Here is a 15,497-nt window from a genome sequence, read left to right as displayed (position 1 = left end):
TTTAAAAACGTCTTATCTTACCTTTTAAAAGTGCGTCATAAACGGCCTGGGCCGCGCTCCCCCAAAAGCATCGTAAAGCATTTGATCGTAGAATAATTGCCATCAATAGTCTCTACGGTTAACTAGCTCTCGATGCTTTGGGGAAACACAGCCAAAAGCTGTTGCACTCTAAACAACCATAGACTGTAAAAAAAGTAAACAACTCGAAATAGCCTAGTCTCCGGAAAAGTGGTAAAAGGGCTGATCGCCCCGGCCGGTAACGTTAAACATCGTTCTGTTTCTTCTCTGGGTCTAAGGTGAGGTGCGGTGCCTAGGCATGTCATATATGAGTGTGCTCGGAGGCTCCACCTTCTTTGTAGTGAAAATTTCCTCTGGCTCATTTTTCTGTTCAGTCTGTCGAGTAGGGATGGTAGAAACTAAGCTTCGAATCAATTGAACCGCTCGCAAAATGATTCATTGTTTCGATTCATTTTCGCCACGCGCGCGCTGTGACTGACCCCTGCTGGGTAGAACAGTGTAATGCAACAAACACTCAGGCCAAACATGCATAAAAACACATTTTACAAACATAATATAGCAAATGTTTTATTGAAAGTAAAATCTATAAAATGCAATTAATCTAATAAGATGGAATATCAAGTGTCTAGGCCTATATAAATGTGTTCTAAGCGGTTTGATTAACAGGGTCGGGAACAGACCACACAATCGCACATATGTCTCTAGACATATTCCAACGAAGTTTTAAAGTGAAGTTAACGCATCTTCACCTCGTGGGTTTTGTGAAAGGAGAGAGATTTTGAGATAGCGGATTTTTTTTGCGATATATTGACATTTATTGTGCGATTTGGTTAGTTTAGTATTTAGACTAGATTTAAGTTTACAGGCTAATGACTGATAAGCTACAGACAGTGACATATATATATATATATATATATATATATATATATATATATATATATATATATATATATCTTTCTATTCATCATATAGCATCATGAAATAAAAATGTAAATAACTGCTTCAACACTGATAATTATCATAAATGTTTCTTGAGCATCAAATCATCATATTAGAGTGATTTCTGAAGGATCATGTGACACTGAAGACTGGAGTAATGATGCTGAAAATTCAGCTTTGATCACAGGAATAAATTACATTTTACTATATCAGATAGAAAACAGCTGTTTTAAATTGGAATAATATTTCACAATAATAATACTGTTTTTGTTTGTATTTTTAATCAAATAAATGCAGCCTTGGTGAGCAGTAGATACTTCTTTTAAAAACATTAAAAATCTTAGTGACCCCAAACTTTTGAATGGTAGATATATATATATAACATGCACATATATATATATATATATATATATATATATATATATATATATTTTAAGGGCTCGTTGTCAACAAGGCAAGTGACCACTAGGGGTCACCGTGGAGAGGGGCGTCAGATTTTTCGACTAAATCAAACATCTTAATTTGTCAAAAAAAATCTCAGTAAAAAGTCTTCTCTAAGAGTAGGAGACTTTTATAAAGAAGCTAAAAGCAGCTTTCAGCAAAGGGCCCCAACTGTCAAACTTTTAACTCAAAACACTCTTGTACAAACACTTTGTAGATAAACTGCATGTTAAAAATATCTGTAACCTGGAACTTTTCTTTTCTCAATGTAAAATTAAATACAATTGAATTAAAAAATTCACAAACAATTATGCAGTTAATTAACCATATTTGTGATTACACTTTAATATGATGCGTCAATTTCTGTATAGGCCTACTGGAACTGTTGTAATTTCTCAATGCTCTCAAAAGCTCATTATCTGACAGGTGTTTCGGCCAGAAAGCAGGATCATTAAAACTCTGTGTGTGATTATTCACTCAAACCTTTATCTGAACCTCTCACCGTCGACCGGGCATATCCGCCATGTTTTGTAGTTTTTTTAACATTTTTTACTCGTGTTTGTAGTTCCTCCTCCAAAGCGCAATGGGTTGTGGGCAATATTAAGTAAGCATGGATCCACACTTTGAAAATCTACCAGAAGTATTAGACCATCTGGGGACTTCTGGCATCCTCTTTTCAACATAGGCTATGCTTTGGGACACACTTCTTAGACTAATCTCACATATACGATTTAGGATGAACAGTGTGGACATTGAGACGCAGGGTCAGAGACAGTTCACCCAATCCAGAGCAGAGCAGCCAAAGCGTATTACGTCAGAGACCATTAGGAGAGGGGAGGGGTTCATTTCGTTAAAAACGAATCAGCCAATAGAAAGGGAATGTTCAGGCTCAGGCTCTGAGAATATGCTGTGGTGCATTTAAAACAACTCCGGTAGCAGCCATACAGGTAGAAATGGGAGAATTACCACTAGAGTTAAGGAGGAAACAGTTAATGGCAAATTATTGGGCTGGTCTACAAGGGCATAATAATACTCATCTTACTAAAGCAGTACTACAGGAAAGTTGGGAGTATGGGAAAAATTTAAAGGAAAATTTTGGACGAATTGGAAATGATATAGCCAAATAATTAGAAGTGTATAATTTGAGGATAAGTCCCACAATAGTGTATCCAGAGATTGCTCCATGGAAGATAGTTTGTCCTGAGATAGACTGGTTTGTGTTACAGGAAAAAAGGAAGGATCCGGAGGATATTAATTTAGAAAGAGTGTTCAAAAATCGGTTATTGGAAAAATATAATGCATATATCCAGATTTATACAGATGGAGCTAAGAATCCAGAGACAGAAGCAACAGGATTGGGGGTGGTGATACCGGATAAAGGAACAGGAATCAATAGGAGAACATCGAATAAATTAGGGGTATATACAGTGGAAATGCTAGCAATATTAATTGCATTACGATGGGTAGAAAGAACGGGACAGAACAAAGTTTTGGTATGCTCAGATTCATCATCAGTATTAACAAGCTTAAGGTCATTCAAATCCAAAAGTCGTCAAGATATTCTGTTTGAAGTTCTCCAGTCAGTAACAAGAATAGTAAATCAAGGTAGACAGGTAAAGTTTATATGGGTACCAGGACATGTAGGGATAAGGGGGAATGAAATGGCAGATAAATTAGCAAAAAGGGCATTAACAAAAGGAAATATAGAAATGCAAGTTAGTATTAGTAAAGCAGAGGTTAAAAGTGTGATATGGGAGAAAATAAATCAAAAGTGGCAAGAAAGGTGGGATAGAGAGGGGAAAGGGAGACATTTATATCAAATTCAAAGGGAAGTTAAAGATACAAGGGTTGGAAGTGGAAATAGGAGAGAAGAAATGGTGATATCGAAGTTAAGATTGGGACATTGTTTATTAAATAAAACGCTTAAGTTGATAGGGAAACATAATACTGGACTATGTGATGGGTGCCAGGAAGAGGAGTCTGTAGAGCATATTGTTTTGAGATGTAGTAGATATGGAGCTCAGAGAGAGATGATGAGGAATAAGTTGAGGGAGATGGGAGTTCAGAACATTACATTAAAAGGGTTATTGAGCAGTGATAGGGTTCTGAATAGAATTTCTTTCTTCTGCTGAACAGAAAGGAAGATATTTAGAAGAATATCAGTAACCAGACAGTTTCTGGGTCCCATTGACTTCCATAGTAGGAAAAAATATATACTATGGAAGTCAATGAGACCAGAAACTGTCTGGTTACTGATATTCTTCTAAATATCTTCCTTTCTGTTCAGCAGAAGAAAGAAATTCATACAGGTTTGAAACAACATGAGGGTGAGTAAATGATGACAGAATTTTCATTTTAAGTGGATATCCCTTTAAGAAGGATTTGGAGAAAGATGTTTCTGGAGACACATCTGGTGATGTCGCTAAGCTGCTCCTGGCCCTTGCAGGTAACATAGATTAACCGATAATTTCTCAAAGTATAACAGTTATTTGTGGTAATTATGATCAAATTCCACTTTATTTCCCAATATTTAACTGGTAATTCCTTTACCGCCAACATAGCCTGCAAAGTGCAGATCCTGTATTGCTGTGCTCTTACTGTATTCGTTCATGTCCACAGGCCAAGAGAGATGAGCCAAGTAACGTGGTGGACTATGAGAAGATTGACAATGATGCAAGAGTGAGTAGAGCCCTTTTAACTTCAACTGACTCCTATTCAACATGCTTAAAATAATATTATGATAAACCATTGTACATTCAGATGACCACTGGAATAACCAAAAAGTTTACTTTTTGCAATCCTGCGTCCATTATGGTGATTTTTAGGCTCTTTATGAAGCTGGAGTGGAGAGAAAAGGAACTGAAGAGAGTCCCCTACCAAAGTCAGAGAACCTGTAACCTTTTCCTACGACTGATCTCTGTCTTTCTACAGTTGAGTGCTTGCAGAACAAACATCTGTATTTTGCCAGCAGACTCAATGACTCCATGAAGGTGAGTATCTAATTTTGACCACGAGTCATTTGACATGTAAGGAGACGACATTGGCTGAATTTGAGCTATGTGGGTATGCAGTTTCTTCTATCGATTTTGATGTTTGCAGAGTAAAAGTGTGAAAGAGAAGGCAGTAACACGCATTATCGTCTCCCGCTGTGAAGTCGATCTAATGAAGGTGCGCACAGAGTTTAAGAGGAATTTTGGAAAATCTATGCACCAGGCAATTTCAGTAAGTATCCAAATGTATACATCTTTCTTATTAGGGGCCAAGCATCAAAGGTGCGTAGTAGGCACCTATTGTATCCATTGGCGTTCTTATTATTAGAGACCAAGCACTGAAAGTGTGTAGGCACCTATTCAAATCGTTGGCGTTCTTCTTATTCTTCCGCTCTGGAAGTCTATGGCAGCCCATAGAACCACTTGCGGGAAAGTTATGAAATTTGGCACTCTGATAGAGGACAGTCTGATCTGTCACCATAGCAAATTTGGAGTTTCTAACTCAATCCCTCTAGCAATCCCTCTTTTTCATCTGATTCCTTGGCTCAAGCCGATTCGATTTCACCATATGACGTAATTTTCCGTCATGAAAATTTGTCCGCCATTTTGAATTTTCCGAAGAACATACTTTTTCGAACTCATCCTAGAAGGTTTCTCCGATTTTCATGAAAATTGAACCAGATCATGGCGACAAAAAGTTATGGAATTCAAGTTGATTCATAAAACCGTTCTCGAATACCACGCAAACGAATTTTATGAAGCGCTTGCGAAAACAGACTTAAGGCTGTATCTCTGCAACACTTTATTGTATTCAGACCAAACTTGGAACATTTCATCACAAGCATGACCTGAGGCGACATGCTGCGTTTTGGCGCAGCGCCACCTACTGGTCCGGAGATACAACATTTTTGCTTATAACTCCTGAACTCCAAAAATCATAAAAGTGGTCTCGTTAGATTTGGGGCATCATGTGAGTTGACTGATATCCAATTTTCCCATATCGACCATTTTGATTTTTGTACTAAAATAATGTATTTTATGAACGCATGAACGTATCGTTGCAAAACTTGGTATGGATAATCAGTACAATGCTCTGAAAGAGCCTGAGAAGTTTCGAGCCAGGGCCACCTAGTGGTAAAATTACATTTTCAAATGCTTATAACTCTGGGTGTGGTTGCCTTGAAGGTACTCAAAGTTTCGTGGCAGCACCACCTTGTGGTAAAAAAGTTATAACAAAATTTCCAAATTACCATAGTCAGTCAAACTTTTATGAACTTCTCCTAGACCGTTTGTCCGATTTTTACCAAAATCGAATCGTATCATCTCCAGACTGTGCCAACAAAATGATATGGATTTCGTTTCGATAGACAAAACCGTTGTATACCGCTGCAGCAAAGTTGAGGCATGATGCCAAAATGTCTATTCAGGCTTTATCTCTGCAATGCCTTGACATTTTGACACCAAACTTTGTATGTGTCATTGTCACCTCACTCTAACCACACCAGATACATTTTTTAATTGCGTCACCAATTGGTCAAAAAATGATAAACCATTAAATCATCTTATTAGTGACTGTATATAATTATTCAGCCATTTTGCCTAAAATCATCTTAAAATGTCTTTAATTGCTGCTTGCTGCAGTTGATCTGACACTCCCAGCCATGTTGGCATTGCAAAATTCGCAAATTGATTCAAGTTTTGGTATCTGCAGGTTAGAGTAATGGGCATGACGAAAAATTGGCGCATTCTGAAAGGTAGGGCATGGAGAAAGGTCTTTTTCATTTGGTTGTTCAAGCGGTCTGTCAGTGTGTGGGGTAGGGTTAGGGGTCACATTTCACATTTTGGCACGTCTCCTTTCGGCACACCCATCACTCTAACCTGTGACGCCTGCTGGTCTAAACAATGTAAATGCATTGGACATGCTATAAAAAATGATCTGTGGTGTATTTTGAGGTGAAACTTCCCGAAGGTTGCAGTCTACAAAGAACACACCTTTGAAGGTGCCAAGAAGGTCGGAACGAGTCTTCACAGTCTACTGAGAATTGTTCTTGTCGCCTCGCAACTATGATAGCTGCCGTTAATGAGTGACAGTAACGTTTGTACTGGACTTTTTTGAAAGTTAGGCCTATATGAAACTGTCTGAAAACAAAACAGGGTTCACAAACTGTCTAAATATCTTTACCATGGTCCATTTCTGTGTATAATAAAGAGTATAAACTACATATAATTGCATCTTAGTAAGATATAAGCCAACATTTGAACCATTTTAAAGTTTTGTTTTTATTTTTACATTTATATCATGATATTTGAGTAAGTTGAAACCCAATAGTTACGTTTATAGGTGTAATAAGGCAATTTCTCGCAAAAATCATCATTCTGTCTCAAATAATGTTAGAGGTGGACATGTACTGTTTGACTTGATGCACATTTTATATTCTATACAAACATGAATTTTGTAAATATACAGGTTATCTTTGTAACACAAGTTTCAAATATGTGCTTTCATAAGAATTGTGCCATTACAATGTGTCTCTCTCTGAGACATCAGCCCCAATTAAGCTTCAACTAGAGCAGTAAATCCTCAAAAATGCTTCGCTCCTCAACAAGTAGCCTTTGAGAAAGGGTATGCTTACTCTTCAGTATGTCAACTAGACTGTTGATGGTTCATTCATTACAAATATTAAGAATATTGTTCAAATGTTCCCTAACATCAAAAGATGTTGAATGTTTACAATTCTATGAAACATCCTTTTCATTTCAGATGCATTACATAGATCAATATTCTCCAATGCTTTGTAGAAATATACATGCTTAAAATAATAAAAAATAAAAATCTAAATAAAGTTAATATATTAACTTTATTTAAATATCGTGGTAGAATGCACCTAATCGACCCCATACTTCGCCTAATCGATGTTTACACATTTATCCTCCAGTGCATCTCCTAACCCCCGACGTCTCGTCCCCTGTGAACACTATCATCACTTGTGAATAAGACCTCTAGTGCTCCACTAACCCGCTGTGCATCAGTAACCAGACAGACTCCAGACGATGCCTTTGAATATGCTTTAATCACGGCTGGGAGGATCTCACACATTTCAGAGAGAATCCCCCCAGCAAAAAGAGTACAAGAGTTTAGATAGGAAAGGTACATAGTAAAGGTAACATGACATTACTCATCATCATCATCACACTATTTTTCTCTAATATGATTGGTTCAACATATGTGCAATTTCAGTAACTCCCCCCCCCCCCCCCCCTTGTCAAAGTATCTTGTAGATTAGAAGTTAAACTAAAGTACATTTTTAATCTGATGTCTGAACAGTATAATTGACAACCACTGGATATATATCGTAAAGAAATACATTTGAGCAAATAATTATGTAAAATTCAGGTGTTAATCAATGTGGAGATTAAAGAAAGAAAGGAAAAGAGGAAAGAAGGAAAGGATGCTGGTGATTTTAGATTGATGGGAGTGTCAGCGATAAAAGAGGAGCACGGCTGCTTCAGTTATCTCTTTGGAAGCGCTCCATCCCGCATTAGAGCCATAGCCATCCCAGTCGAATCCCGTAAAGTCCCCACACTGCCTTGGGGCCGCCTCAGGAAAGTGTCCACCTCCGCCAATACAGAACTGCAACAATATGAGGGCATTACTAACAACAAGACATGCCTATGCACTTCTTACAGTGACATTGGTGCAGTTGATTTATTTTCATTGTAAATGTATTACTATCAATTTTACAATCCAGAATATTATTTTTCCTCACATGTTCAGTGTTGCAGGCGGTTGGTTTGACACCTGAACAAAGAGCCATGGCTGCCCTTTCAGTATTGAAGACTCTGAATGAGATGAATCCAGGCAGAACATTTGCTGGGGAAATGCACAGAATATATCAGTGATGATAATCTGTCATGAAATGTCCATGAACACATGACATGGCTTTCATTCATTAAAAGTGACTGGATCTCAACAATGATGATCATTTAATAATACACAGATTTATGATACTGATACTGTCAACTGATGAACCCACTGTCATTAAAAATATTTGGAAAATATTGGCTCACTGTTTCTGTAAATAATCATTTGTTTTAAAAGATTTGCCTGCGTAAATAAAGGATTAATTAAAAAAAGTCATACCTCTTGAATGGGGACCATAGAGATTTCTGTTGTAATCCGCATTTCCATTATCATACACGATTGGAATAACAGGTCCATTATCAGTGATGCATTTCCCTATTCCAAACCTCACAGGGAATTTCTGGAAAAAAAAAGTGTTATTGTAATTTCACAACAAAAAAAAAATTCTGTGAATGTTTCAAACCCAAAAATGGTGTTGAAGTTTATCTGACCTTGAATAAATAATAAAGGTTTCCCCCGTGGAGAGTTAAGAAGTGATTCTCAGTGTGGTATCGCAGGATGGAGGATGCGCTCCAGGATTCCACCTCCATATTATTAGGAACGTGCCACACGGACACATCTTGTGCTGGAATGTCAAAGTATCCAGGATTCTGGGACAGAAAGGAGACTATCGTTTCAGATTCTACAAAAACATCCTTTGATCATTATACTCTTGTGTCTTTTCTCTCTATTTAACTATTGCTGTAAAACCATAAATGTAATAAGAATACCTTATAATCATCACTTGTAGAGGCCTCTGCACTTCCAAATGTGACTGTGTTTGCCCATGTCCCCTCACCATCAGGCCGGTTCGGTTCACTGCCCTGCTGACTAGACCAGCGATCACCAACGGTACACTTTCCGTACATGTTGTTCTCATGAACACTGGCAACCAGCGTCCAGCCTCCGCCCGCAGTGGTCATATCACAGAAGGTCTGGTAAAGCACCCCTCTGGAGGAGTTCAGATAGTACAGGCCGTCTGCGTGAACAGAGCATTCCTGAGTCACTTCAGTTCTTGCTTAAGATCAAACATTAACATAAAATGAGCGTACCTTCATTAACCTGATACTTTTTCTGAAGTTCTTTGCAGCTTCGAGCAGCATATGCTCTCTCAAGACTGATATCAGCGGTTTTAATACATGATGCTTCTTGCTGATCCACTGCAATGTAAGACAAAGATTTAGTGGAATATATTGTAATAAAAATTAGATTTGCAACATTTTAAGATAAATTCATTTCAATCAAACAAATCTTACTTACAAATTAATACACATGCAGTCTCACAGAGCCATACATTCAGTGAGAGACTGAAAATGATCCCGAAAAACTTTTTTGTAGGAAACATAGTCTGCAAACAAAAGAAGAAAAAATTTCCACAATTTCACTCAACACCACAAAGCTGAAATTCTTATGTTACTGGTTCCATGTTTCTGTAAAAGAAGCTTAATAAAAGCATTAGGCTACTGATATTAAGACATTTCATTTGTATGGCAAAAGAATTCTTACGTTTGTTTCTTGTCTGGTGTTTCTCTCCTCAGATTTGACGAGCACTGTCAAGGCTTCTGGATTCTGGGTGAGTCAGATAATAAAGCTCATACTTTCTTAGCATATTTATACTTTCTCAAGAGGGGAATTAAGGATAGGTTACCTGAGTCTTAAGTTGAATTAGGTAAATAAGGGAAACCTGAGCCTAAGTGGAACACGTGGAAGCGGGAAAGACCAGTGTTCAAATTCTTTTATGATTTTAGAATTTAGATATTCTTTGGAATGAAAAACATGTCATCTGTCGTCTCTCATCAATCACCAATTATAATAACATTGTTGTGTTAGACTGTTCGGCTCACTTTAGCTCATTAGTCAGTAGTACAGTTAACTTTGTGCATCATCTTATTCACTGAGAAGAGAACTGAAGGTGATTATTGCATTGTTAATTTAATTGTTTTGCTATATTGTGCACAATTGACTGAGTGATAATGGGGCTTCTTGCCATTGTCAATTTGTAATCTAATCTTTTCCATAATTTTACAAATAGTTGAGGGCAATGACATGGACTATATATTACTAGATGAATGGTGGCGATATACAACGTGACTACAACTGTTTGTTATCGAAATAGTTTGACCGTATTAAGTTCATGTGTTTTGACATAACAGCCAGCAACACAAGACTTCATGCTGGTGCCTGTGTACTTTTGGAAGAAAAGCTTGGAAGGGATCTTATCAGCTTAGTCAAGTCAAGTCATCTTCATTTATATAGCACTTTTAACAGTGTAGATTGTTCCAAAGCGGCTTTACAGAGATACAAGCTTAGCATGCAGGTATCACATCATGGAACTAATAGTGGCAAAGGTTTTTGATACACTGATGGGACCATCTAGTGGACCAAACATCAAGTTGTTCAAGTAATTTGGTGAATGTTGGGGTTCAATTGACCGGTCTAGAAAGTGGACTGGATGTAGACTCCATCGCGTTGGCTCTCAATCCAGTTCGGGATGACCTCATTCACTTCATTCGGCAGCAACTAACAGGGTTTCAGCTCAGAGACGATTATCATGAGCTTCTGCAGTTATCGCTACTATATCTTGGAGCAGAGTGCAGTGTGAACGTACACATTCAGGCACCTGGAGCTTTTCATCGAGCTTGGGTGGATGGCAAAGCTGATATACCATTACTGAAGATTTTCTTGTTTCGCTCCCAATTCCGATTGACTGCACACGAACTGTCATCTCTTGGCCACTTCAACACTTTCGCACTGAAGGTCTATTCAAAGGCCTGGTTTACATATGCATGTGCTTCGTCTGCTCCACAAAATGATCTGCAGCTACTCCGTGAGTTGGAGAGCTACAAGGAAACTCACAAAGCTGTTGCTAAAGCTTCAATAAAGTCATTCTCTGGACATCTATGGTACTTAAGTGAAATCCTGGTCAGTTTAGCGTTCTTCGACTCTGCAGTGTCAGCTGAGCTGAAGTCAGCCATGGTTACAGCGCTCGACAACAAGACAACAGATCATCCTCGACGCATTGCGTTTGTAATGGGTAGAGAAAACGGCCGCATATATTAATTTAATTAAAAAAAAAATTTCCAATCTCTGTCAAAAGGTATCGAAAGAGTATATCACCAGTACGGTTGTTTAGGTGATGTATATTGTCATGTTCCGTGTAGAAAGGTTATTATGCTGTGTTTATACTGTATGTATTGGCTTGCAGCTTTAGCTAGCGAGCTAGTTGGAGTTAGCCTGTCATCGTCAGTGAACGTTCCGTTCTCTCGTCTTTTTGTACTGACTGTAAACAGTTGTGTCAAGTGAACATCGGTATGTTTAAAGTGTATGGTGTAATGTCTACATATTTGAATGTGCTATAACAATTGTTTCAAGATATAATATAATCCATAGTGTCATTTGTTGATGTATATTTGATATATTATACAGTAAGACTGGTATCTATTTCACAATATGTTATTAATGGGTTTTGTATTTTATCTGATATATACCAATGCTTTACATATTGGTTTGTTTATTGCATTCAGTATAGTCATAGACCATTTCTATATTATATGGTCCATGTAATGGCAAAAGTTATGGTTTATGATCTCATAGTATTATTGAGATATTTGATCCAAAAGAAGAAATAAACATCCAGCGCTTGAGAAAGACATAATTTCTGTATCTCCACTTCTTTCCAACCCACAGTGCTATCCAGCCTGTGGCTTTGTACCTGCCCAGATTCCCCTAGGTCTGAGGCCGGTAACACGTTCAGCAGCACACTACCTCAGAAGCAGCTGTCTGACTTTGTATCGCAACACAACAGGCAGCTTTTCACAGCATTGAATATTCCACAACATTTCCTAACCAACAGTCCAGATACATGGGGCAGTGACAACGACTGCAGTAGGCGCGTTTCCATTACAGATTTGCGCAAAACTTTTTTTGCGCAATTTTTTTTTAAAAATGTCGACAAAAAACTATTGCGAAATGTCAGTGTAACAAGGTATGTTGTTATGGGAAGAAGGAGGTGGGAACCGGCAAACATTCAAACATTTAATGATAAAAACAAATACAAAACGAAAGTAAAAGACAGCAGCCCCTCACGGACGACTGCTGTCACAATAAAATAAAACACAACACAAGTCAAGGCCTGTTCCTCTCTCCATCACCACTGTCGTCGCTCCTCCTTTTATGCTTCCGCTCGCTCATTATCAATTACGCCACCGGCCTCGCGCTGTCCTCCCACGGCCCTCGACCTCGTCATGCTCACCACAGACAGCGTTTCCACTGACCGATCCTATGCGACTAAAACTTCATTTTTTTCCTCTCACGATAAGTAAAATAATTCCAAAAACCATGGCAACGGACGTTGGTAGGTTTATGTACTAGCCTATATCCCAGCCACTGCACTAGCCATTATTATTAATCGAAGGAGATGTATGTGTGTTTTCCAAGCATTAATGGTAAGGAACGACCCTTATTATACTTGTGAGCAGCACATATGAGGTGTTTCTGGATGTTTCTCCCTCATATCTGCTTCAAGCTCTTAACTGTGGAATTTATTTGAATTGGAATTTATTGTAATTGTGGAAAACTTTTCTCCTTTTGTTTGCAGACTATGTTTCTTACAAAAAAGTTTTTCGGGATCATTTTCAGTCTCTCACTGAATGTATGGTAGCCTAGAAATCTAGACGCACTCTAGCGGCAGCAAAATGTGTTTTGCAGCCAGGGTAGTCTAGCAACTCTCCAATGACTTTCGAGCTGCAAAAACCTAAACTGGGTCAGGCCAATCACATCATGTATAGAGTAGGCGGGGCGGGCTTAACATAATGACGACAGAGTTGCGACGGTTACCTGCTACTTGAAAACACTGAATGACGGCTGCTGCTGGAGAACAGACTTTCGAATCGGCTTTGGCCGCGACTCTGGAGGACTTGGAGTTAAGTTTTCTTTGAGAAAAGAGCAAAGGGCGGCACTTAAGTCATTCTTAAAAAAGGAAGATGTGTTCGTAGTTTTGCCGGCCAGATATGGCAAAAGTTGAATCTATCAACTAGCTCCGCTGTTGGGAAAACGCTCTGGTTGGTTGAAGCGCTGTCCTATTGCGAGCAGAGGGAATTTGAAAGACAGCCGTTTATCCCGCCCCTCGGATTGAGCCATGTCTATGGAGAGTTGTCAGACCTAACATCTTGATGTAGGTCTGGCTTGCCAGGCTAAATGTATGGCTCTGTGAGACTGCAAGTGTATTAATTTGTAAGTAAGATTTTTTTGATTGAAATGAATTTCTAATTTTTTATTACAATATATTCCACTAAATCTTTGTCTTACATTGCAGTGGATCAGCAAGAAGCATCACATATTAAAACCGCTGATATCAATCTTGAGAGAGCATATGCTGCTCGAAGCTGCAAAGAACTTCAGAAAAAGTATCAGGTTAATGAAGGTACGCTCATTTTATGTTAATGTTTGATCTTAAGCAAGAACTGAAGTGACTCAGGAATGCTCTGTTCACGCAGACGGCCTGTACTATCTGAACTCCTCCAGAGGGGTGCTTTACCAGACCTTCTGTGATATGACCACTGCGGGCGGAGGCTGGACGCTGGTTGCCAGTGTTCATGAAAACAACATGTACGGAAAGTGTACCGTTGGTGATCGCTGGTCTAGTCAGCAGGGCAGTGAACCGAACCGGCCTGATGGTGAGGGGACATGGGCAAACACAGTCACATTTGGAAGTGCAGATGCCTCTACAAGTGATGATTATAAGGTATTCTTATTAAATTTATGGTTTTACAGCAATAGTTAAATAGAAGGAACAGAAATGACACAAGAGTATAATGATCAAAGGATGTTTTTGGAGAATCTGAAACGATAGTCTCCTTTCTGTCCCAGAATCCTGGCTACTTTGACATTCCAGCACAAGATGTGTCCGTGTGGCACGTTCCTAATAATATGGAGGTGGAATCCTGGAGCGCGTCCTCCATCCTGCGATACCACACTGAGAATCACTTCTTAACTCTCCACGGGGGAAACCTTTATTATTTATTCAAGGTCAGATAAACTTCTACACCATTTTGGGGTTTGAAACATTCACAGAAATTGTGAAATTTCAATAACACTTTTTTTTTTTTTTTTTTTTTTTTTTTTTTTTTTTCTCCAGAGATTCCCTGTGAGGTTTGGATTAGGGACGTGCATCACTGATAATGGACCTGTTATTCAAATAGTGTATGATAATGGAAATGCGGATTACAACAAAAATCTCTATGGTCCCAATGCAAGAAGTATGACTTGTTTAATTTATCCTTTAAGCAGGCAAATCTTTTAAAAACATATTTTTTTCAGCAACAGCCTGGCAATACACCAATATTTTCCAAATATTTAATACACTGGCTTCATCAGTTGACCGTATCAGTATCATAAAGCTGTGTATTACTGCGTGATCATGATTGTTGAGATCCAGTCACTTTAATGAATGAAAGCTATGTCGTGTTCATGGACATATCATCATTGATATATGATTATCATCACTGATATATTCTGTGCATTTCCCCAGCAAATTTTCTGCCTGGATTCATCTCATTCAGAGTCTTCAATACTGAAAAGGCAGCCATGGCTCTTTGTTCAGGTGTCAAACCAACCGGCTGCAACACTGAACATGTGAGTGAAAATTATATTCTGGATTGTAAAATTGATAGTAATACATTTACAATGAAAATAAACCAACTGCACCAATGTCACTGTAAGAAGTGCCTAGGCTTGTCTTGTTGTTAGTAATGTCCTCATATTGTTGCAGTTCTGTATTGGCGGAGGTGGACACTTTCCTGAGGCGGCCCCAAGGCAGTGTGGGGACTTTACGGGATTCGACTGGGATGGCTATGGCTCTAATGCGGGATGGAGCGCTTCCAAAGAGATAACTGAAGCAGCCGTGCTCCTCTTTTATCGCTGATACTCCCATCAATCTAAAATCGCCAGCATCCTCTCCTTTCCTCTTTTCCTTTCTTTCTTTAATCTCCACATTGATTAACACCTGAATTTTACATAATTATTTGCTCAAATGTATTTCTTTACGATATATATCCTGTGGTTGTCAATTATACTGTTCTGACATCAGATTAAAAATGTACTTTAGTCTAACTTCTAGTCTACAAGATACTTTGACAAGGTTTTATGAATACATTTGAAATAATTAATAATTAATCATTACTAACATTTGTTTTTCTACATATTATTTT

At 38.4% G+C, this 15,497-nt stretch overlaps 3 protein-coding genes and 1 pseudogene across 9 annotated transcripts in view; 2 read left to right on the top strand and 2 right to left on the bottom strand.

Annotated features, from left to right (window-relative positions):
• Positions 1-15,497, bottom strand: part of LOC307146181 (uncharacterized protein) — a 154,208-nt gene that overhangs the window by 58,061 nt on the left and 80,650 nt on the right. For 3 of the 6 annotated variants that reach the window (XM_079850058.1, XM_079850060.1, XM_079850059.1), the window contains exon 1: positions 22-277. The exons of the other annotated variants lie outside the window; for them this stretch is intronic. In XM_079850058.1, coding sequence (XP_079706184.1) covers positions 22-103 — 82 coding nt within the window. In that variant the 5' untranslated portion in view covers positions 104-277. Of the gene's footprint in view, positions 1-21; positions 278-15,497 lie in introns of those variants that run through there. 6 annotated transcript variants of the gene reach the window in all.
• LOC307146295 (annexin A2-like) overlaps positions 2,135-15,497 on the top strand; it is a 45,317-nt pseudogene continuing 31,954 nt past the window's right edge. Inside the window, exons 1-3 of the transcript in view lie at positions 2,135-2,211; positions 3,759-3,844; positions 4,016-4,077. The product of the transcript in view is annotated as an annexin A2-like (transcript). The remainder of the gene's footprint in view (positions 2,212-3,758; positions 3,845-4,015; positions 4,078-15,497) is intronic.
• On the bottom strand, positions 7,834-11,264 carry LOC307145836 (intelectin-like; the record flags this gene model as incomplete). The annotated part of the gene is made up of 7 exons (XM_079849430.1): positions 7,834-8,019; positions 8,156-8,259; positions 8,530-8,650; positions 8,742-8,900; positions 9,021-9,268; positions 9,342-9,449; positions 11,186-11,264. 7 exons carry the CDS (start codon positions 11,262-11,264, stop codon positions 7,867-7,869), a joined length of 972 nt encoding a protein of 323 aa, XP_079705556.1. The 3' UTR covers positions 7,834-7,866.
• Positions 11,263-15,243, top strand: LOC307145835 (intelectin-like; the record flags this gene model as incomplete). The annotated part of the gene is made up of 7 exons (XM_079849429.1): positions 11,263-11,323; positions 13,604-13,711; positions 13,785-14,032; positions 14,158-14,316; positions 14,426-14,546; positions 14,819-14,922; positions 15,059-15,243. The coding sequence occupies 7 exons, from the start codon at positions 11,263-11,265 to the stop codon at positions 15,209-15,211; spliced, it is 954 nt and encodes a 317-aa protein (XP_079705555.1). The 3' UTR covers positions 15,212-15,243.

Source organism: Squalius cephalus, assembly GCF_949319135.1.
Source record: "Squalius cephalus genome assembly, chromosome: 18".
Taxonomy (NCBI): domain Eukaryota; kingdom Metazoa; phylum Chordata; class Actinopteri; order Cypriniformes; family Leuciscidae; genus Squalius; species Squalius cephalus.
Note: the sequence above shows the minus strand (reverse complement) of the source record. Positions and strands in the feature narration are given on the sequence as shown.